A 24,221-nucleotide genomic window follows, 5' to 3' on the forward strand; every position below is an offset into this window, starting at 1 on the left:
CACTGTGAAGGAGTTTCTGAAACTCTTTTGTAACCACTCACACACCATCAACAAATAAGAGAAATACAGGTTGATGCTGCTGAAACAGAAGAAGAATAGCAGCAAACATGGATATTTTTTAAAAATGGAGTTTGAAAATTGATTTATATTTTGTTTTTCTTTACTTTTTTTTATATGGATTACATTGATGGTAGTCCAACAAAGGTTCCTGCTGTACTGGAGGATTGAAGGCCGTGAGCTTGCTACAATACATCTCAGTGGAAGTTTAATGCAGGAACAATAAGTGAACAATGTTAAGAAGATTCCGAAAAACATTTTAGGACTCCCTGTAGAATGGCTCTATTCACGATATCACCACTGATACATTTATCACAACATCCGGCTCTTTAAGAAGAGCACTGAAAGAGTGACAGAGGACTTAAGATGTCTGACCTCAGCCAAGTTGCAGTGTACTCAGACTCTTCAGATATCTATAAGGTGAGTGAGTATGATGAAATGGATGACGGTGATTAATGATGGCACTGCAATGTGGGAATTTATTTAGACATTTAGCAGGAGGTTGGTCAGCACACGCATTGCAAACTAAAGCCTATTTATTTTCCATTGTGAATATCAACAAAATATGTTAATACTTCATTTCAAGCCTTGTGAACCTGTAACCATGCTATGTCATTACTATTCATGTGCAGTCCACAGTCATTGTCTTGTACAATTGTACAATTCTGCTTTTTAGCTGTGTGATTTGGACTAGGTGATATTTTTAGGCTGAAAACAAATGTTTGTCTCATTTATGCATTATCAGTGTAAATGTAACAGTACTATGTGGCCAGTGGTGGAATGTAACAAAGTACATTTGCTCAAGTACTGTAATGTACAAATTCAAGGTACTTGTACTTTATTTATTTCTGTGTTAAGATGCTTCATATTTCTTGCCAATTACATCTCAGAGGTAAATTTTTCATCCCCTTTCTGTCCAGAAATCCAGTGATGGTTCCCTCAATAGTTGGTAGAGACCAAAAACAGAGCTAAAATACAGTGAACATTGGACTTATACTCACCAGGTGGCCAATCACGCAATTCCAAATGAATGACACTGTTGCTCTCTGACAACTTTGCTATGTCAATTTAAAGAGAGATGTTTTTTTTAGATTATTGTGATTGTGACTTGTTTCTGCTAGAAACCATCATTAGGTGACCTGACTGAGAACAAGTGGAATGGGACTAATGTCCATTACAATGTCTGGCTAAGGTTAGCTAACATTAGCTAACAGCAGCAACCATATGCTACTGGTCATACTAGACCATGTAAAGTTGTAGCAGCAAAACCCTTAAGCATGTTTTTAAATGAGTGTGTTTCATTTCCAATGTTATGAATTCCAATTTTTATTTGAAAAAGTAAGAATATATGTATTATCTCTTTCGCTTATAAATTATCACTTGTACAAATCCTTTGTCTGTAACTGTGTGAATTTTTAAATTGATAGTTTCATTTCCACTCCTTTCTGTTCTGCTTTCCGCAGAATGTGTTCTGCAACCCTGCCTTTGAGCTGGAGGGGGAGCGGGAGGAGAGGGTGGAGGGATTCAGGACATCCTCGTCCACCCCTGAACCAATCAAACCACCAGCTAGTGAGTCAGCCAATCAGCAGCTTGCTGCTTTCTGGGACTAAACTTGAACTGTATTACACTGTGTATTTGTATTGGATTAGTAACATTATTACATCACCTGAAGTCCACCTTTAAGTCCAGTTCTCTTGTAGAAGTGTGTGCGTAAAACGTGGTTCCTATGGTTCACTGTAACCAAGGATTAAAGGGGAAATTCACCAATTGTAAAAGTCAAAGATCTGTTCACTGGTCATGGTTTGTCTGTGATAACCCATGTTTGCCTGTGTCTCCTGCGGCCCTGGAAGAAGTTTCTTGAAAACAGATGACATTATGATGACATTGTGATTTCATCTCCACTTGGGATTGAATACTAACTGTATAAAAGAAAGCTTGTATTTGAAACTGGAGGTCTAAGGGTGTTTAGCAGGCAGGGAGAGACTAAAGACAATACCAGGTTGCATTGTGGGAAATATAGGGTCCTTTGTTTTAGTGTTTAGCCCATTACCAAGTACTTAAAGTATCTTCTGCTGCTTTGCTTTTGATCATTCTTGTTTTAATCTGTATCTCACAAGTCCAACAACTTTATGGAAGGGCAATAAAGATCGCCCTTCAACTGAAAACAGTACCATACCCTTATGGAAGTAAACATTTTGGTTAACAAAAATGAAAACATGATCAAATAAATTACACAATAACTGAGTATTTGGTATCTAGTTACAAAGCCAGGCAAAGTCCAGCAGCTCATTTTTAGCTTTCATTTTGATTAATGGTAAACTGTGAGAGAGGAGCACAGCTGACAGAAAGTTTTTTTCTGAGCTTTGGAGAATTTAAGTCTCTAGTAAATGAAAGGGGGAAAGAAGCATAACATACAAATAAAATCATGACTTCTGGTAGCAATAAAGACCTCGTTTGTCACTTACCTCACGTTTATGTATGTGTATACATTGTTATTTAGGTCTACGCTTGGGTCTGCGGGGCCCGGGTTGTGGCTGGGGGGTGGTGGTGGTTTCTGCTGCGACCCTGCTCCTGTTAACAGCCCTCGGACTGGCGCTGGCCCTCATCATCACACGTGAGTTACTGCCGCGTCTCAGATCAGTCATCACAATGAAAAAGACACACCTGAAACTGATTTAAAGGGTTTATTACAAATTGATTGTTTTGTATAAATTCTGATTGCATACCAACAGTCGTTCCTATCTGTGCTTTCATGGAAAATGTAAACATAAAGTACCGTCATTTTACCAATACTGCCCGTTCCAGTACTTCTACTGGATAGGTACTTGTGGGAAGAAAAACTCCAATCTCAGTATTCCTGCCATCAACTCCAATAAAAAAATGATGACCTTTAACATGTATGCAACAGTAATAATTTACAGTACTTCATGACCTATTCTTAACATTTCAATAGATTAAATCCTCAGCAATTCATCTATTTGCTTTCTTCATTCATTTTATTTCTAAAGCTTCTCTGATTAGTCTCCCTGTCATGCGTCATGTTTCCATGCTGTGTCTTGGTCCCTGATTTAGAGATTAAGGGCCAGGCTGTGGAGGATCAATTGCTGTCCACCAGCCCTCCAGACCAGCTGAATGCAGGAGATGGAGGGTCCCATAATCTATCCACAATCTCTGCTAACAGAAGTCAACAGGAAAGTACATCTGCACCACAGCCCACTAGGATCCCACCATCTGAAACACGTGAGCTAAATCGCTGTTCATAGGCCTGTTGTTATTCAATATTCAAAATGTCCATGGTCAATTTCATGTCCATCCTCACACGATACAATGTATCTTTTCTTTATTGAGTAGCCCTTTCCCTTTTTTTTGTTACTGAAACAATGTATTCCTTCTGTCTCTCAGGTTGTGGAGGGGTGTTGACTGACCCAGAGGGCAGTTTCAGTTCTCCAAACCATCCTGGCTCCTATCCGCCCAACTTGTTTTGTGTTTGGGTGATCCGAGTCCCACCCCCCCACTTGGTCCAGATCCATGTTTCCTCTCTGACTGTAGAGGGGCCGTCTCCCTGTCTGTTTGACTGGCTCGAGGTGCAAGAGCAGATAGAACAGAGCTCTGTGGTCACCAGGTTGGTCAGGTCCTCTCAGGGCATCTGTCAGTTTCCATTCCGAACACAACAGCGCCGTTTCTCGTCAGATGTTATTTTTCATAGTACAATGCCTGGGCCTCTCTTCTAAATGCTTATGCTTATGTTGCAAGAAGACCTTGCACTTTGCACTCCACATTTTTGGTTGCTTGTAGATTTTTCCGTTGCTCTCAGTGTCACTCTGGAGAGGAATAACAAAAACAATGTCACCCAAGTTGTTTAAGTGTTTTCAGGACTTAGCTATTGAAGGAGAGGCAAAGTATGGATGTGTGTTCTGGTAAATACACAATTTGAGTGTATAAAAATCACTAAAATTCAAAACTCAAATTAACATGTGCTTGTCTTATTTATGCAAAACTAACTTTTTAAGCATTTACATACACGTTCTTCTTAAATTTATGGTATAGGGTTCATGTCATTACCTTCAATTGTTGGTAGATGGCACTAAAGGTCTGCGCATAACAGGAGCTACAGCTTCTTGGAAAGATTTCAATACATGTGGAAACTTTGACCTTTTAGTTTACTTGCATTCTTGGAAAGTGTCGTAACACAATTCATTAAATTCTAAAAATGTTACATAAATGGCTCACGAATCTCTTTTTTCAGTGCTAAGTTCAGACTCGGCAGGCGGCAACTCCAAAACTGGCATATGGAGAAAAAAAAAACTGAGATTATTCAAGTGAAAGGTTAAGATGATTAAAAGGAATATTCTTCTCTACTGCAGGTTCTGTGGAAATGTAGCACCACCGACAGTCAACACAAACAGCAGCACAGTGTGGGTCACCTTACGCTCTGATGGCAGCATCGCGGGCAACGGCTTCAGTGCACAGTACAGGGCCATTCGGCCTGGACACAGTCAGTAGTGTGTGTGTGTGTGTGTGTGTGTGTGTGTGTGTGTGTGTGTGTGTGTGTGTGTGTGTGTGAGAGAGAATCTCTCTTTTACTCATCCCCATTTACATTCATGTGCATGTGTCTACTGTCTCTCTGTGTGGCTCTGTGTCTTCTCAGAGAGTTGCTCCAGAGAAGAGTTTTTGTGTGACAGTGGTCGCTGTTTGCTGCCTGTGTCTGTGTGTGATGGTCATCCAAACTGCCATGACCTAACAGATGAGGCAAACTGCACCTATAAACACAAAGGTTGAGAGCATGCAAATAAAGTTAAAAACAGAACACACAAGTTATACACACTTGAAAAGGACACATGGACATGGTTTGTTTTACAGACTGTGGTGGGCAGAAAACTGGGCCGTTTGGTTCCCTATCGAGTCCAAACCACCCCAGGCCTTATCCCCACCAGCAGGTACAATCTTAACCACGTTGGTCTGTCAAACACACTCCATTCTGGCTATTACAGGACAGCAAAGCTTGAGTTTTATGTTTAATTTGGTGTTCTTTGGATTCTCATCAGTTGTGCATATGGTATATATCTGTTGAGGAGGGTCACGTCATCACGCTGAGCTTCAGTAACTTCAGCCTGGAGACTCAAGATGTCTGTGAGTTTGACTATGTGGAGGTGCACGACAATACTGGAGCTGGAAGGGTGCTGGGAAGGTTAGACCCACCATAGCCTTATCTTTGTTTTCAGCCATCTGGACAGTAACTGTTGATTTGTCATTTTCTTGTTGTTAAAATCCTGTGTTGAGGGTAAATAAGGACAAATATGTGTCCTCCTTTATGTGAGTAATATAACCAAAGTGTTTTGAAGCATCTTTTGTTTCCTTTGTCTTAGGTTTTGTGGTACGAACTTCCCTCCAGACCTGACCTCCTCTGGTACCCACATGACTGTTATGTTTGTGGCTGATGAGGGAGTGGCCGACAGCGGCTTCAACGCAACATACAAGGCTGTGTCTGTCCTAGGCAGTGAGTTCTTTCTTTTAGAAAGCAAATTCATATTTCACTAAAGTGTATTGTTTCCCTCCCCCTATCCTTCTTTTTTGTCCATACTTTCAATGTGTCCTACATTTACTCATCATACAGCTGACAGTGTTAAACTCATTTAAATGTACAAATTATTTCCTTTTACAGTACTTTCCTTTTTCTCTTTACATTGTCATTTTTGCATTGTAAACCCCTCTCTTGTGTGTTTCTGTCTTGATTTAAAGGGACATGTGGTCCCAGCCAGTTTGCTTGCAGTACTGGAGAGTGTATTCAGCAGCAGTGGCTGTGTGATGGATGGAACGACTGCTCTGACGGAGCAGATGAGCAGGGCTGTGGCAACTCCACCTACCCCCCTTTCAGTGAGTCCCTGTTATCTATCCTACTCCGCAGTGCTGTGGAGGAATGTCTGACAATGCAAGACTATCTCTGACCCTGATCAGAGTCACAGATAGTGTTTTAGTTTTCAGAGCTAGTGTTGCTGTTGAAATCACACTTAAAATAAAAATTAAAAAACCTATCAGGATAAAAGTAAAGAAATGCTTTCCTTGGTCTATTAGAGGCAGGAAGTACACTAAATAAATGTAAAATAATACAAATGATTTATTTTCTCCATGCCCTTAGCTTCATCGTGTGAGTTTATAGAGGTAGAGATGTGTCAAGGCCTCAGATACAACCTCACCTCATTCCCAAACATCTGGCTGTCTATTGCTGATCAGAGAGAAGCTGCCACACTCTTGCGACAGTACCGGGTAACAGCTACGTTCATGACTTAACTTGTTTCTTGCTGTATACTCTTTAAAATACACACAATGCACGTACGGACAACATTTTAACAACTACAGCGGTTTCAAGTCAGACATTCAACTTCAAACACTCTTTCCTCCGTTTTGTCTTCCAGGTACTGATGGAGCTGGCATGCTTCGAGCCCTTGCGGAGGCTTTTGTGTGGAATGTTTCTGCCCCAGTGCAGTCCTCAGGGTGGCATCCTCCAGCCCTGCCGCTCTGTCTGCTCTTCTGCCGAGCAGCAATGCAGCCAAGCCCTGGATCTCTTCTCCTTCAGCTGGCCCTTCAACTGCCACCTCCTGCCTGACTCACGAGATCCCATGGAGTGCTCTCAGCCTTGATACTTCATGATCACCTCCCCCACAGACTACTTTTTTCAAATACCATTTCACACACAGATGTTTGGCAGTGTTTGAGAACCAAAAAGTCTGCATTGTACAACCTGAGGACTCATCTTCTAAACTCAGACCTGCGGGTTCACAGCTTTCAAAAGTTGTTGTAAGAAGTCCCTTTGACTTGTAGCAGGACAGCAACCCTCACTACTGTATGTAAAGCTGGTGGTGAGCAACAGTAAATAGCACAGTGACTATTTTTAAAAGCTTTAAAGTTTGTAAAAAGTTTTGATTCAGATACCAACTAAGTATTCCTCCCCCTCCAACTATTTATTGCTTTGATGTCAGTGATGTAAAAACAGATCTCACTTATAAAGAATTATTACAGAGAAAATACCTTTAAAACAACCTTTATTGCATCAACACACCACATGATTAGCTTGTATCATTTCAGTGTTTATAGCTGTCCAGATTTGTTTTACTGTGAGATCAAAAGTGGCTATGAGCTAAATCACCCTGGAAGCTACGATCTCTGTCATCGAGAGGCAAAGTCCACCCCCTTCCGGTGGACCACTGCTTGGAATTGTGCCATGAATTACACATATGTTTGTTAATTTATAAGATAATTTTGCAAGTCAATAAAGCCAGTTTGTTGTGAAATATGTTAAGACTACACCCCCAAAGGTCGCGTATGATGTCGTAACATCTTCTTTTAAGCCACGGGCAATCTAAAAACGGTGTGCACGGTTTGTTGGTTCACATGTTTCCTCAGAACGCTGTCTTAATACAGCCATGACCGAGACATCACACAACACCTGTCCTTTAGTCAGTGACATCATCACAGCTGGCCACCATGTTTATACACATGATCCATTCAAGAGAGATTCTTAGACATCCGAGGTTCAGAAAGTGCACAATTGAAAAAATGAAATTTACCTTCATGAATGAAAATATTTTGTATTCACACCGATTCTTGACATGAACTTGCTACACAAAGCTTGCTTGCTCATTTGTCATAGTCAAATCTGTGAGTCCCATTAAAAGGTGTGCCTCGGTATTGTAAGTGTACTGTAAACGAATGGCAATTGAGCTGCTAAAGAGGGACGATAAGTTTCAGGGTATGGTCTAGAGCGACGGCTGTCAGGCCCCAAACTCGATGCTTCCCGTTACGAAACACTGGGAGAGTGTATCCGTACTTGTCGCCGGTGCGGAAGTGTGTGTAGCCACGGTTCTGAGGGTTGCACAAGTGGGACAAGGACAAGGTGAAAATCTCCTCAACCTGGGACAGAAACAGGCAAAGGAATCACAGTTTACAACTTTGGATCTACTAGAAACCAGAAAAGATGTGAGTTTTCTTAAGTTTGTCAAAATGGGAGATGTTAAAAAAATGTAGGCTATATTGACCTCTGAGGGTAGATGATATGAAACCAAGTCACCCAGTAATATACCTTTGATGTTTATTAGGGCTGGGTATGACGAAGGTGCAACGTTATGCACTCACAAAGAAAGACCATTTTTATTTTGCTTTCTACTAGTACATGTTCTGGAAAAATTCACTTATCCAACATAAATTAAATACTTAACCAATCATCTCACAATGTTCGAAAACAAAATCTCCAGTAATTTACATAATGTGGAAACTTACACCGCTCAAACAGATATAAATGTACAGGAAGTGGTAAAAATATTATTATACCTCTCCAGGGTTTGGTTTGAAGGACAACTCCTCGAAGGCGCCAAGGTTAGCCAGCACAGGCGCTATCATCATCCCTGACTAGTGAGAGAGATAAAAAAAAAAAAGTTCAGTATTCAAAATTATAACATTGAAAATAAGTATTAGTGTCTGTGTAAGTGACACAAAATCATGAACTTTGTTCTTGATTTTCAAAATTGATTCATCTGTGGCCTAGTCTCACATTGCCAGACCTTCCTTCACAGCACTGCGGAGGAGGGTCTGGCTAGTCCACACAGCATTCTGGGATGGGAGAAAAACATCCTGTGGTTTATTTCTTTAAAACCAATCCCAATTGTCTTAAGCGGTGATAAGCACCGGACAGAGCAACTGTGCCTCTGTAAAAAAGCCTCCCGAAGAACTTATTTTGGTTGAACATGTGCTTGTTCAAAAGTATTTTTAGTTGTGCAACAGAAAAAAACGATTTAACATAGTCTAGCTAGCTGTCTGGATTTTCCTGAAATCTGAACCGGCGGGAACAGAGCAATTCCCCAAATGAATCATTGTCAATATAGACTATCTGTGGCCTAACTTTGTGACAAAGCAAAGCTTATATAGTAGTGACATAACGAATGAGAGTTAATGTATTTGGTACATGTATTTAGTATTTCTGGGTTTTGGACGGCTGGTCAAACAAAAACAAACAATTTGATCATATGACCTTGAGGTCTTGGAATTTGTGATGAGTATTATTTACTACTTTTCATTTTTCACTGACATTTAGAGTATGAATAATCAACATAACTATAAAATAAAATAAAATATTTGGTAGTTCCAGCCCTACTGAAGCCTTTAGGACCCTTTTTAAAGCTAATTAAAAAGGCAATTAAAGAAATCGCTCCAATTGAGAAATCAGTGGCGCATAACCATGGTTTTACAATACTCACCATAAACTCATAGACAGCAATAATTCCATCTAATCAATTAAATAAATTAATTTTACTCTTAAAGATATGACAGCACTTGCACTCACCCTGTCTCTGAGAGGCTTCAAGATGCCCCAGACCTTCTCGGTAGCCACAGAAACGCCCAGCTCCTCCTTCGCTTCCCTTAAAGCGGTGGCCACCAAATCTCTATCTGATGGATCACTCTTTCCTCCTGCAAAGCTACAAATGACACAACAGAAATGAGCACAGATATAGTAGTCTACTAGAGCTTTAAGATAATTTACTAGTTTCTAGCCTGCCACTTACCTGACATCACCCTTGTGCCTGCCCTTCAGCGTGCTGGAGCGCAAAGTGAAGAGAAATGCTGGCTCCCCCTCAACAGAGCACAGAGAAACCAGAACTGACGCCCATCTCCCATGGTTCTTTCCCTGGCTGTGACTTGTCCCTTTTTCCCCCTTGTCCACGTTGTACAGCTTCAAGTTGGGCCCCAGGCTCTGTCGACACCTGTTTTCATTCTTCAGGGATAGACAGTCTCTCCAGGCATCTGCCACGCGAGGGGCAGCCTGATGATGGTTCAAAATCTGTGGCGTGTGTGTCAACGAGCTGAAAGGTCTAACAAAGTGCTGACTGCAACATACATAGCTTTGAAGAAGGTTACACTGAGTCGCAAAGGTGAAACTGAGCGAAGTCTGGTAAATGTCCCTAGGCCTTCTCCAGGGGTGAAGGCAATTTGGGTTGATTAAACAGTGCCTGAAAGTGCTCACAGCTTTGAGGTTTTGAGGTTCTTCCACTACAGTGCATTTCCAAGAGTCAGACGCCCGTTTGGCTTTTGCAGAGGCAGAAACCTGAGGGTGGTAATGATGACTGGACAAAATGGCTTTGGATGAAAGGTCTTGAAATGAAGCCACCCTCTGCATCTGATTATCACAATCCAAGTTAACTAAAGACAACTGTGCTGAACGGGATACAGTCTCTGTGGAAAAGGATGACCCGTCTTTACTTCCACGGAACCCTTCACATTTCCTTCCCTTCACATCGCTTGCACCCTGCCATCCAGCAGCAGCGTGCTCAGAGAAAGCAGAGAAGTGGGATTTTCTCAATAGCAGCAATAGCCTTATGGGACAAGACCAAGTCAGAACCTGGGGGCTCCTAAACATCCTATGAAAAGAAAGAAAATATATAGAAAAAAGTAAAACCATCAGTCAACGAGGCTCATTGTATGTTAAGTTTGGGCTATTGCAAAGCTCAGCTGAACCACATATGTCTCACATTTTGGTGATAATGTTAGCGTTAATGAGCTGCTGATGTTAATTTTTACCACTATAATACTGTTACGGATCCGGAAAACCTAGCTATGTAATCTTTACTTCAATTCTCCAAACCCACAAAGTGCAACTGTTGCCTCTAAGTTTGCTATGGCTGGCTAGCTAGCTAGCTAGCTAGTGTATAAGTTAAGTCGCAGTCACACTTTGGCCTAACGTTAGACCTGCTAACATTAATGTTACAATTAAAGTACCACGTTTGTTGGCTTCTCAACTGCCAGCTAAAACTATCAAACGCCGGTTTACTAGTCGTCAAGCTCGTTGCTTTTAAAATCGGTTGTCGAAGTGTAGCGTTAGCTAGCTAACGTGCTAAAACATTAGCATAGCTAAAGATGGCAAAAAAACAAAGCACTGTTAATGTGTCCCAAAGCTAAACTTTAAATGTGGCCAATGGGAATGATCCGATATGCCCTACACGAAGTCAGAAAACACGCCAATAACCCATTTTAATGCTTGGTTTGTAATGTAATTTCAGAAGCGAAAAACACTCACCTTGACAGTTGATACAACAGCAGCTGGCCTCTCGCCCAGCTGGCCAGCTGCCACTAGGTAATATGGCGCAGAGAAGCTTCATACGCGTCAGTGCCCTCACTGCACTGTGGTGACACCAAACTCAATTAACAACTCTTTAGCTTGCATTTACTGCTTGTAAAGGTTGTTGGTAAGACAAAACTCGTATTCAAAACATTATTTACTGATGAAATCACCGGGGAACTTGTGATGGGATGATGTCAATTGTTGCACATAATTTACATCACCAGACAGGGGAGAAAAACCAGTCTGTCCTCATTGTAATCCAAATTAACCAAGCCTAGACTTAAAACACGTGTTCAATATAGGCTAGTTTTAATTTCTACGGAGCCCTGGCATCACTGTCTTCCTCTTCTTAGCTCTAAACATGAGGCCTATGTTATTTAATTGTTCTTCATTAGTTCATTTTAACAGTGACAAAAAGTTGCCATTACAGTAGTTCCTGGGACCTAGCTACCATTCATCATTTGAAAAACTGGGAAGCACCTATGACATAAGCAAGAGAAACTCCTCACCCCACCTGTTATACCAGTCACACACTGAGTCCAGGCTGTTTCCATTTTTAAGCAACATGAGTTTCGTGTGAACTGGCATTTCAGCCTTTTCATCTTTGGGTGTCTTTGCTTTTACTTAAATGACATGCTTGCATTATTTCTAGTTTTGTAACTTATTCAAACAGGAAAACTTGTGGTTGTCCATACATCTAGGTCTGACCTCCAAGAAATTCAACTTATTCTTCTGTGTTCCAGCCGGTACCCTATGGCCTCAGCCTGGTCTGTAGAGGAGACCTTTGTCTGCTCAGTATGCCTGGACACCCTAAAGGACCCGGCCACTCTACCCTGTGGACATTCATACTGCCTGGCTTGTATCCAAAGCCACTGGGACAAGAGAAACAGCAAGGGTCAGTACAGCTGCCCCCAGTGTAGGCAGGTCTTCAACCCTCGACCCTCACTGGCTAAGAGCACAGTGCTGGTGGAGGCTATGGAGAAACTGAGAACCAACAGCCTCAAGCAAAGCTCCTCCACAGTTGTCTCCTCTACCTTGCCATCAATGCCTATCTACCTGGATGTCCTACCAGATATAGGGCCGCGACAGGGCAGCATGTACCCTCAGCTTCCCACAGTGGAGCCCAGGCCCTGCCCTCAACACCACCGACCCATGGACCTGTTTTGTCATGAAGACAAGGAGTGCGTGTGTGAGGTGTGTTGCCAGCATGGACACAAAGGACATCGTGTGCTCAAACCACAGGAAGAGAGGAAGGAGAGACAGGTATGTAATTAGCAAGGCAAATATCACTAGGGTGATATTGAATTATCAGTACTGTTTTGTAGAGGGGCAGGTGAATGAATAACTGTATGGTCACATGTGTTAACATGTAGCTAAACTTGAAGTACTTCTTTGTACTGTGCAACCCTGTGTGGAAGTGTTCTTCCTCTTCTATAATACCAAAAATATTTTTTTGACATCACAAATGACTCAAAAAGTACTATCCATGTCCACTACTGCCCTGCAGTGTGTGGCCTCTATTCTATTATATGTACATTTTGTGTGTGTCTAGAAAGAGCTTGTTAAGATGCAGGTAGACATGCAGAAGAGAATCCAGGAAACTGAAAAGAGACTTATGGAGCTCCCACATGTTGCCCGCCAACACAAGGTAAGTAACAGTTGTAAAAGTTTGGTTTAGAAACCTTTTTAGAAAGTCATCATTTCTGATGTCTTTCTTGTTAAATAGACATTAACATTCTTTGTACCCTCTTCTCCTCCTCTCTGTGCACTGCCAGGCCTTGGTTCAGGCTCTAGAGCAAGAGAGCACAGATTTGTTCTCAGAGCTTGTCAACAACGTGAATCTAACAGGCACCCAGGTTGGTGAGGTCATCAGCACCCATGAGACCTCCTTAGGCAGCCGGGTTGAAGGGCAGATCTATAGACTGGAGCATGAGCTGGCACCGCTGCGCTGGAGGAGTGAGGAGCTGAGCAGGCTGGCCAGCATGCAGGACGACATCTGTTTCTTAAAGGTAATTGGCGTGAGGCGGAGTGTTGTCAGATATGGATTTATTAAATAAAATGGGAAGTGCTGCTTTTTATTTGTAATAATTTGTGTCATTCATCCTGAAGAATTTCCTCATCATGGAGCCGCTGGGTCTGACAGGTGCCCCAGGAGAGTCAATACTGAGTCAAGAGGAAGCGGTGGTAGCCTCCGTCCGCTCAGCCCTGAAAGAACTACAAGTGTCAATACAGGACGCCTGCAAAGCCACACTGGCCAAGATCGTCACATTAGGTAAGTATTCTTCTCTTCTCTCCTCCTCACCGTGCTTCTCTTCTTTAAACGTTCCTTTTCTTTGTAGTGAATCCCGATCCTGTGGCTTCAACACCCAATGGTGCAGCAGTAGCTGACACTACAGCAACTAATAACAGTGGTCAGGCCACCACACAGGACACTGGTACGGTAACTTAAAATCACCAAGAATTCATACTTTCAAGCTGAGAACAAGTTTGTTTTTGCTCACAAAACAAATGCTCTTGGGCCTGAAATAGTTTAAATGTGGCTGTTAAGAAGTCCTTGAGTTCATAATTGGCTTCATCCTTCTCTCTCTCCCCCCCCCCCCCCCCCCCCCCCCCCCCCCCCCCAAAAAAAAGATGAGGATTCACCCAAACATCCTCCATGTATTCAAGGTAAGAATAAAAACCTAGTTCAGTACATTATTAAAACATTTCAATGATGTTAGATGTCATGGAGTTAAGATTTAATTTTGGTTTACCTTTTCCTTTGTTTCCTCTATCCCCATCTCTCTGGTGATTAAGCTTCAGCCCCCCCTTCACCCTTCCCTCCTCCTCAACCTCAAGGTAAATGCAAAGGCATCAGAAGAGGCCTGTACATATCAATCACCTACTTACCTTTGGAGAAGTATAAAGTGGTATTGATGAATTTTGATCCATGATTTGATGTATGTAATTTATTTTTTTCCTCCTTAGCAGCTCCTGTGACAACCATGGGACTTGTTAATTCCGAACCAAAGACAAGAGAAGAATTACTGAAATGTGAGTCCATCATAATACACAATATAGAAGCACAGTGTCAAAGCCTTCAGGGGGTCCAGAGTCTTTACTAAAATGCATCCTCTTTCTTCAGTTCGCTTTGAACCCACCATGGACGCCAGCACGGTTTATCGCCATGTGCAGCTGTCAGATGGAGGTCATAAGGCCACGATGCGGGCTGAGAATCTAAACCTGCCAGACCATCCTGAGCGCTTCCAGTTCTGGAGACAGGTCCTCTGCAAAGAGCCCCTGTCAGGGAGCCCCTACTACTGGGAGGTGGAATGGACTGGCAAAAAGGTGGATCTTTAGACATCAGTGGTGAAATGGGTGGTTTCAGCTATGTGTATTCTTCATTTAATATGAAGATTATTGCTAAATTTGCACAACCTTTATACAATCTTAAAGCACTAAACTGGACCACAACTGAGACGTGTGGGTTCAGGGTCTGTTGATTGTGGAGTCCTCTTTGCCCAAATTACAATTTAGTAAACAATTCTCCAGCCCAAACCTGAGAGCCAAATAGAAGTGTCACACCAATCAGCAGTCTTCTCAAAGCTGAAAACTGGACTCAGTATTATGTCTCTTACCCACTTGCTAACCTTGGATATCAAAATGCTCATTGTTATGATTTGATCTGGATTTTATTATATGTATGTCCACACATCCCAAAATGTAGCATTTCTGTTATTTATCAAGAGGTCACTGATTCGTATCAATCGTAGTTTACAATAAGGCAGGTCCTGATGTGATTTAATGTAGATAATGCACCCAGTTCCCTCAATCCAGACCATTAAACAATCATGCACCTACCCGTTTAATCCTTAGGACTTTGGCGATCCCCGAGATCAACTTTTCTTCTTGGTTAATATTTGTGGTTTTGAGTGAATTGTCTCAACTATTTAATGAATTGTTATTAAATTTTGTTTCCCATATTCATGTCCCCATCAGTATGGATTTTGACTATTTGACTAAATACCTAGAAAAGTAATGACATTTCTATGCATTAGCCTCAGCTGTACTGTGTTTAGTCCTCTGTTAGCATGCTAACACACTTAAAACACAACCTGCTAAACATCAGCATGTTTGCATTGTTATTGTGAGCATGTTAGCAGGCTGACGGTGGCATCTCACAGAGATGCTAGCATGGCTGTAGTGTCTTAGGCCTAGCCCACATGTACATGTGCACAAACCAAATGGCAGCAATATAAACCTAAGCCTAAAGCCATATTGACCAATCAGAAACCTGAAAAACCGCTACAACCGGAAGGTTATGGCTATTGTTCCGTAGCACAGTTTGACGTTGCTCAATATAGAGGAAGAGTAACTTGTAAAAACATGTAAAAAAGTCCTGTTAGCAAGTTTAGAACCAGCCCAATTTTTGGCCACATCCACTGCTACACGTTGGGTATTAAAGATGAACTTTGGATTTAAAGCCACCACAATTTTCTTCCTTTCCTAATTCATTTCTTTCCTGTCCCACCGTGCAGATTACCATTGGCGTGGCCTACAAGGAGATGGAGCGTAAGGGTTCTGATGACAACAGCCGTTTGGGCCACAATGCTTTGTCTTGGAGCTTGAGCTGGTCTGGGACTGGCTTCTCCTTCTGGCACGATGGGCAGGAGAAACTGCTGGGCTCGCCTAAGGCCCGGCGCATTGGCATCTATCTGGACCAGCATGCAGGGATTCTGGCCTTTTACCACATCACTAACAACAAGGCTGCTCTCATCCACCAACACCAGAGCCAATTCACTCGCCCACTGTACCCAGGGTTCAGGTTCTGGGCAGGAGTAGGAGCTACAGTGACTGTTTGCAAATTGGATTGAGTTGTAACTGGGTGATGGGCAGTTTTCTTTTTTTCTTCATTTTAGGCCTTTATTTTTATAGGACAGCTGAAGTCATGAAAGGGGAGCGAGAGGGGGAATGACATGCAGCAGGTACGCAGGTATGAGTCAAACCCGTGGTTGCCGCATTGATGAGTAAACCTCTATATATGGGCGTGCGCTCTACCAGGTCAGCTACCCAGGCTTTTTTTTGATATTTGTCTGGTTGGAATCATGTTCAAAATGTAATAGGATGTAAATGTGCTGCAGAAATCGAGAGTAGAACTTAGAGAAGAAATAAACATGTTCAGGAATGTCATCATATTATTCTTTTGGCACCAGCTTTTATTGATGTGATCTTTTTTGATGATGTGGTCTTTGTAGGTCAATAAAAGATAAAAAAAGAATTGCAAAGAAAATAAAAGATTTTTTTAAACAAACTTTATTTCAAAAATAGTATAACTTAAAAGTATTGTAGATGGTTTGAGTAGCCAATACAGTGTTATTGTGAATAATATGTAGGGTAATACAGATTCCGTAAGCATACTTTTACCTTCTTATGTGACTAAAGCAACCACAGTACTGCTTCTCTTATCTTTGATCCCTACCCTTAGGTGACCAGTGAATGCTTTATAGCCCATGTATTTCTTGTGTTCTATGAGGAAACTTGTGTCTTTTCTTTCTTGATCCAAACACTCATAAGCATAGCCTTCCTTTTGTGTGAGTAAACTCAAGTAATTCAACACTATTCACAGGAGGACAGAAACTCTCATTTTACACGTAGGAACAACAGCTTGTTGTGTCCTGCCCTGATTGAGAGTAAGACAAACTAGAGAGATATAATGGACACAATAAATGACATGGCTTATGGGTTCAAAATGTTTATCCTTAATTGGGGTTTTACAAAATCTGGTGTAAAAAACTAATGCAATGTCAGTGTTTAACATGCAGTAGACTGGTGTGATGGACACAAATATCAATCTGATCAACTATAACTATCCTGTTATGCCCTTTTTTAAACGGGTGAATGTAAACAAATCTCTGCAGTATTTTTAGCACTACACTCTCTTTGATGCACAATATTGCCTTGTATGGACTTGCAAACACAGAGGAAGATATTATCTTTGTGTACTGATTGAAACGTTAAACCAGGTGGACAACTTACCTCAGAGGATAGATGATACCTGGCCTACTGTACATCTACAAAACAAAGCCCTGAAGTGTGTGTGTGTGTGTGTAGCTTGGGTGTGAAGCCCCTTCTTAAAAAGTTATGAGTTAAGGTAAACGGGTGTTAAGACATACAGGTATGAGGGCAAAAAGGGTGGACTGCAGGGAAAACAGGGAGAAGCTACAGAATAGGATTGATGAGAAATACATATATGCAGTATAGAGGTGTTACTATTGCCCCTGTCTGTCTATTACACCGTCTGCCCTCTTGAAGCCATCATCCGTTGCCAGCATCACCACGCGAGGTGAGAATAAATATTATTTCTTTTTCACCTTTCAGATCTTGTTGTAATGATTCTTTCTGGGTTTAGTGGCAACTGTTTCTTGCTCTTCTCCTAGCGATTGTATTAAGCTCTTTTTTTACTCTCATCCATCCCAATACAATACGCTCATCTTTGATTGGTTGGTTTTTATTTCATCATGTTCCACTATCCTCACACTTAATATGATTTTTGACAGAAGCGTGGTTCAATCTATGTTTGAAGCCTTTTTAAAACATTAGAAATTGAATTTTAAAATGTATTATTTATGTCACTATAGACATAAGATTGAGGACAACAGGGAGCTGAGTGTTTACATTTTCAAGTTCTGCAAACAAATTTTAGCGAAGACTGGATATTAGCCTATTAAGATACTTCCTGAGTACTGAACCTTGAGGAGGGCCATGCAGCTCTGCAAACCATAATGCTTGGCTGCGGATGAAAAAACTGAACTCCACATACAGTTCAGAGCATCCCATCTCAGGGCGAAAGGTGATACCTGGGTGGCATCAAGAACAAAGCCATGGAGGGTGTGTGTCTGCTTTTGTGTGGTTTTTAGAAAATGAGAGCCTCTGGTGATGAGGAAATACATCTCCAGTTATAAAGGCAAATAGGGCGGACAATTAAAAAAAACAAAACAAGGAGGAGCGATTAGAAAAGAGGAAGAATAAAAATGATAGGTAACAAGGGAGGGGCCATCAGAAAATATATATCCACGAATTTTGTCTCATGATCAGTCTTCACACCTTCCATCCTTTTGAAGCCATCATCGTTTACCAGCATCAACATGAGAGGTGAGGCTAGATACAAGTTGCAACTACAGAGGCATAACATCTAGGCCGGAAATTGTTAGTGCGACACAGGCAATGTGGACTTCAAAATGTCTTTTCAACTGAAAGCTCAGACAGAATGGAATTAGTGCGTGTAAAAAGAGAAGTTTGGGAATAAAGTACAGTATATTGGAGAATAATTGTGTGACTTGTTGAATGGATCGTCTTTTTCATTGAAGCCTACACTTCTGCACTTTAAAATAAGAAAAAGGACAGAAACAATAGTAGATCAAAGTCAATTAGTTGCCTGAGAAAAGCATTTGCAACGAATGCAACGGTTTTTCTGGGTTTTATTGGTATGCACCTTTTTGTCTTTTCCCCCTAGCTATTTTATTGCTGTGTCTGCTGCAAGCAGCTTTTGGTCAGTATTCCTGGGACAGAAGCGCCTCCTCAGCAACGCCAACATCCGGAGGTAAGAACTTGTTAAGGAAATATGTATTTTCCTCTTGTCAATACATGGTCAATGTGTCTGCACATGTTCTCATCTGCCACCTAATGCATTAATGAGTGTGTGTGTGTGTGTGTCTCTGTGTGCAGTGTGTCTTTCGGATCTGACATCATGTGGCTGCTGTCTGATGCGGAAGAAGATGGAGAGGATGGAGAGCTTCTTTAACGTTAGCGTTGACGCAATGAGCAAGGAGCTGAAAAAATCAAGAACAGCCCTCAACAATATTAGAGGTAAACAACACATACGCGAGGCACACAACCCGAGTGACAGTTCAGAGCATAATCAAATTATCCTAAAGAACTAAACTGATCAATTTTTAAGCCTTTTAGTCGGATAAATTCTTCTTCTCTGCATTTACAGAAAGCCGCAGTGCCTTCTCTGTCGCTCTCAACAATGCCAAACAAGTAAGCTGCTTTGGCCCCTTCAACATCAAAACTGTGGTCATCTACAAACATGTCTTCATCAACCTGGGTGATGGCTACAGTGTGGATACCGGTATCTTCACTGTTCCACGCTCTGGTGTCTACAGCGTCGCCCTCACTGCCTACAGTAAAGCTGTTTCTCCTTTTACTACCTTGGCAGTCTGCGCTGAACTGCTGGTGAACGGCCAGGTAATAACAGGAACAAGAGACATGAATATTGAAGACCTAGAGGACAGTGACACTTTTGTTTTGGCCATCCAACTGAAGGCTGGGGACAAGGTGGCTGTCAACCTGCCCACTGGATGTTTCCTCTGCGATGACAGCAACCACTACAACACATTCACTGGTTTCCTGCTGTATGCTACTGACTAAGTTAGAAAAAATGTAGCTGCTGAGGGTACCAACTTTACTGAGGAGGTTTGAGTCAGGTATCTTCCTGCAGTGACAGTTGTGCTTTGTAATCCTTAATTTGAACCTCAACACTGATTAATGTCATGTAGTCTGTAGAGGAGAGTATTGTTGATCTTGTAACTGCAAATGATGTGTGATATGTCTGTAAAAGCACAACAAAATAAATCACGATTTTCAACAAAATTGTAGCATTATGAGGTTGTTTTATTTTAATTCACAAAATGACACACTGGAGAGTCAAAAGAGAACTTTATTAATTTAGCAATGCAATCATATCACATTATTGAACTCACGGGGGACAGATAACTGTCAAGTGGTGGCTGCAGTCAACCAACAAAAAGGCCAGGACCTCAAGGACAATGATGGTGCTGTTGTGACTTTGGAATTGAAGGCCAGGGGACCAGGTGGCGGTCAACCTGTTCAAACGATGTTTCATCTGCGATCGCAACAGCCACTTTAACTGGGTTCATGCTATTTTCCTCTGAATTAACTCTTGCAGTTGTTGAGTCAGTTAGATCAAATCTGACAGCCCTTAATCTGCATCTGATCTTTTGTACTATCATCCATCCCAACAAGGCTGTCATTCTTACATCATGATTCACTACTCCTGCTGAGATCACGTCACTTTTTTACAAAACAATATTAGTTGTTTTTTCTCTTTTTAAAAAAGAAAGGTAGAAGTATTACATGAAAAACTAAAGCAACAAAACACTATACATACACAACATACAGTACGTTGAACACAACATACGTCAAAAACCACATAAAACAAATTTAACAAACAGTTGATAAAACATCTAATGAAAGAAACATCTTAAATAAAACTACACAGAGTCATAATATGATGAAACTTAATGAAATGATCTTTAACATTGGTCTGATCCAACAGGATAAAACATATTTGGGAAATGTTTTTAATGAAACACTGTCACATGGCAATCAGTGTTGCGCCACCACTCCCAACCAGGTTGAGTTCCCTTCTTTAGCCAGTATTTCATCCACTAGTCATTAGCCAGTATTTCATCCACTAGTCATTAGCCAGTATTTTATTAGCCAGTATTTCACCCACATTACTTTGCTCAACAAAATCCAATAACCTTTAGAACATGTCTTTTGTGACCTCAGTAAGATAAGACATTTCCTCAAGCCATTGGCCAGTAAAAGGCCTGTTCATGCTTGCAATAGGCAAATATCTACAAGTGTTTGTACATTGTATTTTATATAATGATTGGTTGGTTACTCCAGGATGAAAATTTTGGGATGGAGAGGTAGATTTACTGGCACTATTTGAGATATTACATAGAATACCTCCTTCCAAATATCTTTAATTTCTCCACAGCCTGAAAGCCAGGTTTTTATTCCACCTTTGTGTCGGATGTCTGTTTGATGTCTTTCTTATTATCACAGATGTAAATCTTTAAAAATGAATGAAATGATGGTACGTAAATTGTGATAGAAATATGAATTTGAAAAATGACTGTACCTGAAACCTGTTTAAACCAGACTTTTAAACAAACTAGCATTGTGAGTCAGTTTGTTTCAATCTCCACCACAGAAACTGAAGATACAAAAGTGAATTCTACATTTGAGAAGTTTTTGAAAAAAGTAATTCTCAACATTACGAAACATTTAATTGAAGTCCTGAAGTTACAGTTTTAAATACCCCAATGGTTGTACTCTTAGAAACTAAAGATAAATGCATGCCATATTATCCACACAGAAAAAATACAAGCCATAATAATATTAATAATAATTGGGACTGCAATAAGAAACACATTGTTACATTTTTATTTAAAGACCAGAATCCAACTTTAAATTAAATATACCCCTGCCTTTTTTGAAGGTCTCTCATTCTGTACATTATTCGGGCCCCACACCCTATCTGTAATGAAAACAGTGAAGAAGTGTCAGGATGAAATGACATGTGAACTTTAGCACATCTATAGATTTCAACCTTTTATAAAGCCATTTTGAACATACTATTAATTTAACACTGCAACATGACATGGTACTCCCAAAAAGTATAATCCTGAGCATATGAGTGCACTCATTACTTTATTACTGAAGCAATTCTTCTTTTTCTCTTTCAACCAGTAAATCACATTAGATGAAGTAGTATAGCTTTACCGCATGATGGCCTGAGACCATAAAGCTAATTTGTGGCTTTTTCATGTTAAGAAAAAATTATCAGCCCAGCGCATAAAATTGTTCATCATGCATTTTTCAAACTACCATGCTCGCCTGCTGAGGAGACTGCACAGATAGCTCTTCCCAGATGATAGGTGACACCTTTCCAGTAACAAAGCACACAAAGACCTGCAGGGTGTGTGCGGTTTTAGAAAGAGAGAGCACCTGGTGATGAGGATTAAATATTCCCCCTTTATACAGTTATAAAGGAAAATAGGGCGGTCGATTAAAAACAACAAAAACAAGGAGGAGCGATGACAGAAGAGGAGGAATAAAACTTAGAGGTAACAAGGGAGGGGCCCCAAGAAAAATATATATCCACGACTTTTCCTCTATTGATCAGTTGATCATAACCCTCCATCTTTCTGAAACCGTCAACATGAGAGGTGAGACTCAATAAATTTACAGTGGTAGTAATGAGTCATATATGCAACATTACAGTAACAAGCAACTAATGTGAAGCTGTTTTTGACTTAAGTGCTACTTGCCTTTGCTCTTTTTTTACCCCCAGCTATTGTACTGATGTGTCTGCTGCATGCAGCCATTGCTGTCGCACCTACATATCCATGGAATGGAATTGGCAATGGCAACCAAACACCGAATCCAAACCCCAAGACAGACAGTGGTAAGGAATTGTGGGTGCGTAATCAGTGTCAGCACATGTATTTTTTTCTGCAAGTGTATTTATGTATGTTTGTGTTTAGCCTGTGCGACAGACGAGGGTTCTTGTAGATGCTGTGTGATGCTTAAAGAGATGAACAGACTGAGGACGTACTTTAACACGACCATGAATAATTTGGAGAAGGAATATTCACAAACGGTGCAAAGTCTCGAAAATATTCAAGGTGAGTTACACAAAACAGAAAAAAAGTGCTAACTATAAAAGCATCTTAAAGAATAAAACACACACACACACATACACTTTAGACTTGTCTTTTGTTAATGAGACCAATGACATTTTTTTAACGTCTTCCCTTTGCATGTCCAGCCAGCTACACTGCTGTCTCTGTCGCTCTATTCAATGAGTTCAAGTGTCTCGGCCCCAACCAAATCAACACCCCGGTCATCTATAAACATGTCTTTATCAATCTTGGTAATGGGTACAGTGTGGACACTGGTATCTTCACTGTTCCACGCCCTGGTGTCTATAGCCTCGCCCTCACTGTCTACAGTGACTCTGGTTCTCCTGGTAGCAAGTTGGCTGCCTGCGCCAGTCTGCTGCTGAATGGCCAATTGGTGGCAGGAACCAGAGAAATAAATATGGAAGACCAAGAGGACAGTGCTACTACTGTTGTTGCCCTCCACCTGAAAGCTGGGGACAAGGTGACGGTGAACCTGTCTGCTGGATGTTATCTTTGCGATGACAGCAACCATTATAACACTTTCAGTGCTTTTCTGCTTTATCCTGAATAAGTTAGGGCGGCAAAGTGCACTGTTTATTGTACCAACTCTTGTCCTATACTAACGAGGTTAGAGTCTGCTAGAAGAAACCATTCTGTGGTGCCTTGGAGCCCCCATTTTAATTTGCTTTTTTTGAGGGGGAGACAGTTTTTATTTTTAATCTATCACATCTGGATTCAACTCATCCAATTTGAATATCTTTCTTCTGCAACAGCTTATTTTTTTCTTGCTAAAATTATGTCTTGTAATGATTTGCCAAGAGTAACACCCATGCACCTGTAAAATGACAAGCAAATAAATCAGGATTTCAAACAAAGCAATTGGCATTATAGGTGATTGTGTTTCATCTGATGTGTGATTAGTGTCTATTCTTGATCTTGTCTTGCCATTTAGGATGGAACGGACCATTTTTTTATTTGAAATTGTAACTTTAGTTAATAACTCGTTATATATATACATTTTAATAAAGCCAATTATTCACAGTTTTGGTAATCTGTGTGTGAGTCTTGCACAGCATCATGTGATGAAATTGAAATGAAAGCCATGTCACCAGCCATCTGAAGTAGATCCCGTAACAAGTGTAGATTACAATACATTAATTACAATGACATTTTGGGGAGAAAAGAAGTTCTGCTGCATCAGATCGGTCCCTCAGTGTTACTATAGTGCAATTCCAAAACTGTGGAGCACTTTTTAAAGGGAACACACATGCAATTACCAAGTATTTGTTTTCTTCAGATTGTATAAAAAATCTGGGGAAGTTATTGAATTACATTTACAAATTGTTTATAATACAGACTTGCCTAAATACAGTGAAAACAAGCTGTTCATTGACATACTACTGTCTTTACTTTTTAGGTTGATATTAGCATTATTTTGGAGTTGTGTTTCTGTTAGCCATCTTGTTGATGTCATTCCTATATATAAATACATAAATAAATAGTGCAATGCATGTATACAAACAAAAAAACATAACAAGCAAACAATACAAAGAAGTACACAGGTAAGGAGTGTGTGTGTG

At 40.8% G+C, this 24,221-nt stretch overlaps 5 protein-coding genes across 7 annotated transcripts; 4 read left to right on the forward strand and 1 right to left on the reverse strand.

Moving 5' to 3' along the window:
- Window positions 1–19: 19 nt before the first annotated feature.
- Window positions 20–7,361, forward strand: mfrp (membrane frizzled-related protein). Its single transcript, XM_032510944.1, has 13 exons — window positions 20–477; window positions 1,521–1,626; window positions 2,558–2,671; window positions 3,130–3,297; window positions 3,460–3,679; window positions 4,422–4,552; window positions 4,706–4,831; window positions 4,918–4,994; window positions 5,103–5,245; window positions 5,424–5,554; window positions 5,797–5,931; window positions 6,194–6,321; window positions 6,471–7,361. The coding sequence occupies exons 1-13, from the start codon at window positions 424–426 to the stop codon at window positions 6,693–6,695; spliced, it is 1,758 nt and encodes a 585-aa protein (XP_032366835.1). The 5' UTR covers window positions 20–423; the 3' UTR covers window positions 6,696–7,361.
- nudt8 (nudix hydrolase 8) lies at window positions 7,081–11,769 on the reverse strand. 2 transcript variants are annotated; one of them, XM_032510953.1, is made up of 5 exons: window positions 11,679–11,769; window positions 9,612–10,463; window positions 9,392–9,524; window positions 8,383–8,460; window positions 7,081–7,965 (listed from the first exon to the last, which is right to left on the reverse strand). In XM_032510953.1, the coding sequence occupies exons 1-5, from the start codon at window positions 11,750–11,752 to the stop codon at window positions 7,780–7,782; spliced, it is 1,323 nt and encodes a 440-aa protein (XP_032366844.1). In that variant the 5' UTR covers window positions 11,753–11,769; the 3' UTR covers window positions 7,081–7,779. The 2 variants fall into 2 exon arrangements, with proteins under 2 accessions (XP_032366844.1, XP_032366857.1); XM_032510966.1 differs by lacking the exon at window positions 11,679–11,769 and adding an exon at window positions 11,120–11,362.
- ftr86 (finTRIM family, member 86) lies at window positions 11,154–16,391 on the forward strand. Of its 2 annotated transcripts, XM_032510930.1 has the most exons (11): window positions 11,154–11,176; window positions 11,908–12,427; window positions 12,717–12,812; window positions 12,940–13,173; window positions 13,274–13,436; window positions 13,504–13,599; window positions 13,796–13,831; window positions 13,961–14,002; window positions 14,132–14,197; window positions 14,289–14,491; window positions 15,682–16,391. In XM_032510930.1, the coding sequence occupies exons 2-11, from the start codon at window positions 11,918–11,920 to the stop codon at window positions 16,015–16,017; spliced, it is 1,782 nt and encodes a 593-aa protein (XP_032366821.1). In that variant the 5' UTR covers window positions 11,154–11,176; window positions 11,908–11,917; the 3' UTR covers window positions 16,018–16,391. The 2 variants fall into 2 exon arrangements, with proteins under 2 accessions (XP_032366821.1, XP_032366828.1); XM_032510937.1 differs by lacking the exon at window positions 11,154–11,176 and having other exon boundaries at window positions 11,857–12,427; window positions 14,135–14,197.
- Window positions 16,392–18,215: 1,824 nt separating this feature from the next.
- On the forward strand, window positions 18,216–19,857 carry LOC116686082 (complement C1q-like protein 4). Its single transcript, XM_032511020.1, has 4 exons — window positions 18,216–18,295; window positions 18,657–18,743; window positions 18,869–19,009; window positions 19,140–19,857. Exons 1-4 carry the CDS (start codon window positions 18,289–18,291, stop codon window positions 19,571–19,573), a joined length of 669 nt encoding a protein of 222 aa, XP_032366911.1. The 5' UTR covers window positions 18,216–18,288; the 3' UTR covers window positions 19,574–19,857.
- Window positions 19,858–22,119: 2,262 nt separating this feature from the next.
- Window positions 22,120–23,654, forward strand: LOC116684427 (C1q-related factor). Its single transcript, XM_032510093.1, has 4 exons — window positions 22,120–22,185; window positions 22,311–22,424; window positions 22,504–22,644; window positions 22,788–23,654. The coding sequence occupies exons 1-4, from the start codon at window positions 22,179–22,181 to the stop codon at window positions 23,210–23,212; spliced, it is 687 nt and encodes a 228-aa protein (XP_032365984.1). The 5' UTR covers window positions 22,120–22,178; the 3' UTR covers window positions 23,213–23,654.
- Window positions 23,655–24,221: the final 567 nt, after the last annotated feature.

The sequence above is a fragment of the Etheostoma spectabile genome, chromosome 3 (genome assembly GCF_008692095.1).
Source record: "Etheostoma spectabile isolate EspeVRDwgs_2016 chromosome 3, UIUC_Espe_1.0, whole genome shotgun sequence".
In the NCBI taxonomy this organism is placed as follows: domain Eukaryota; kingdom Metazoa; phylum Chordata; class Actinopteri; order Perciformes; family Percidae; genus Etheostoma; species Etheostoma spectabile.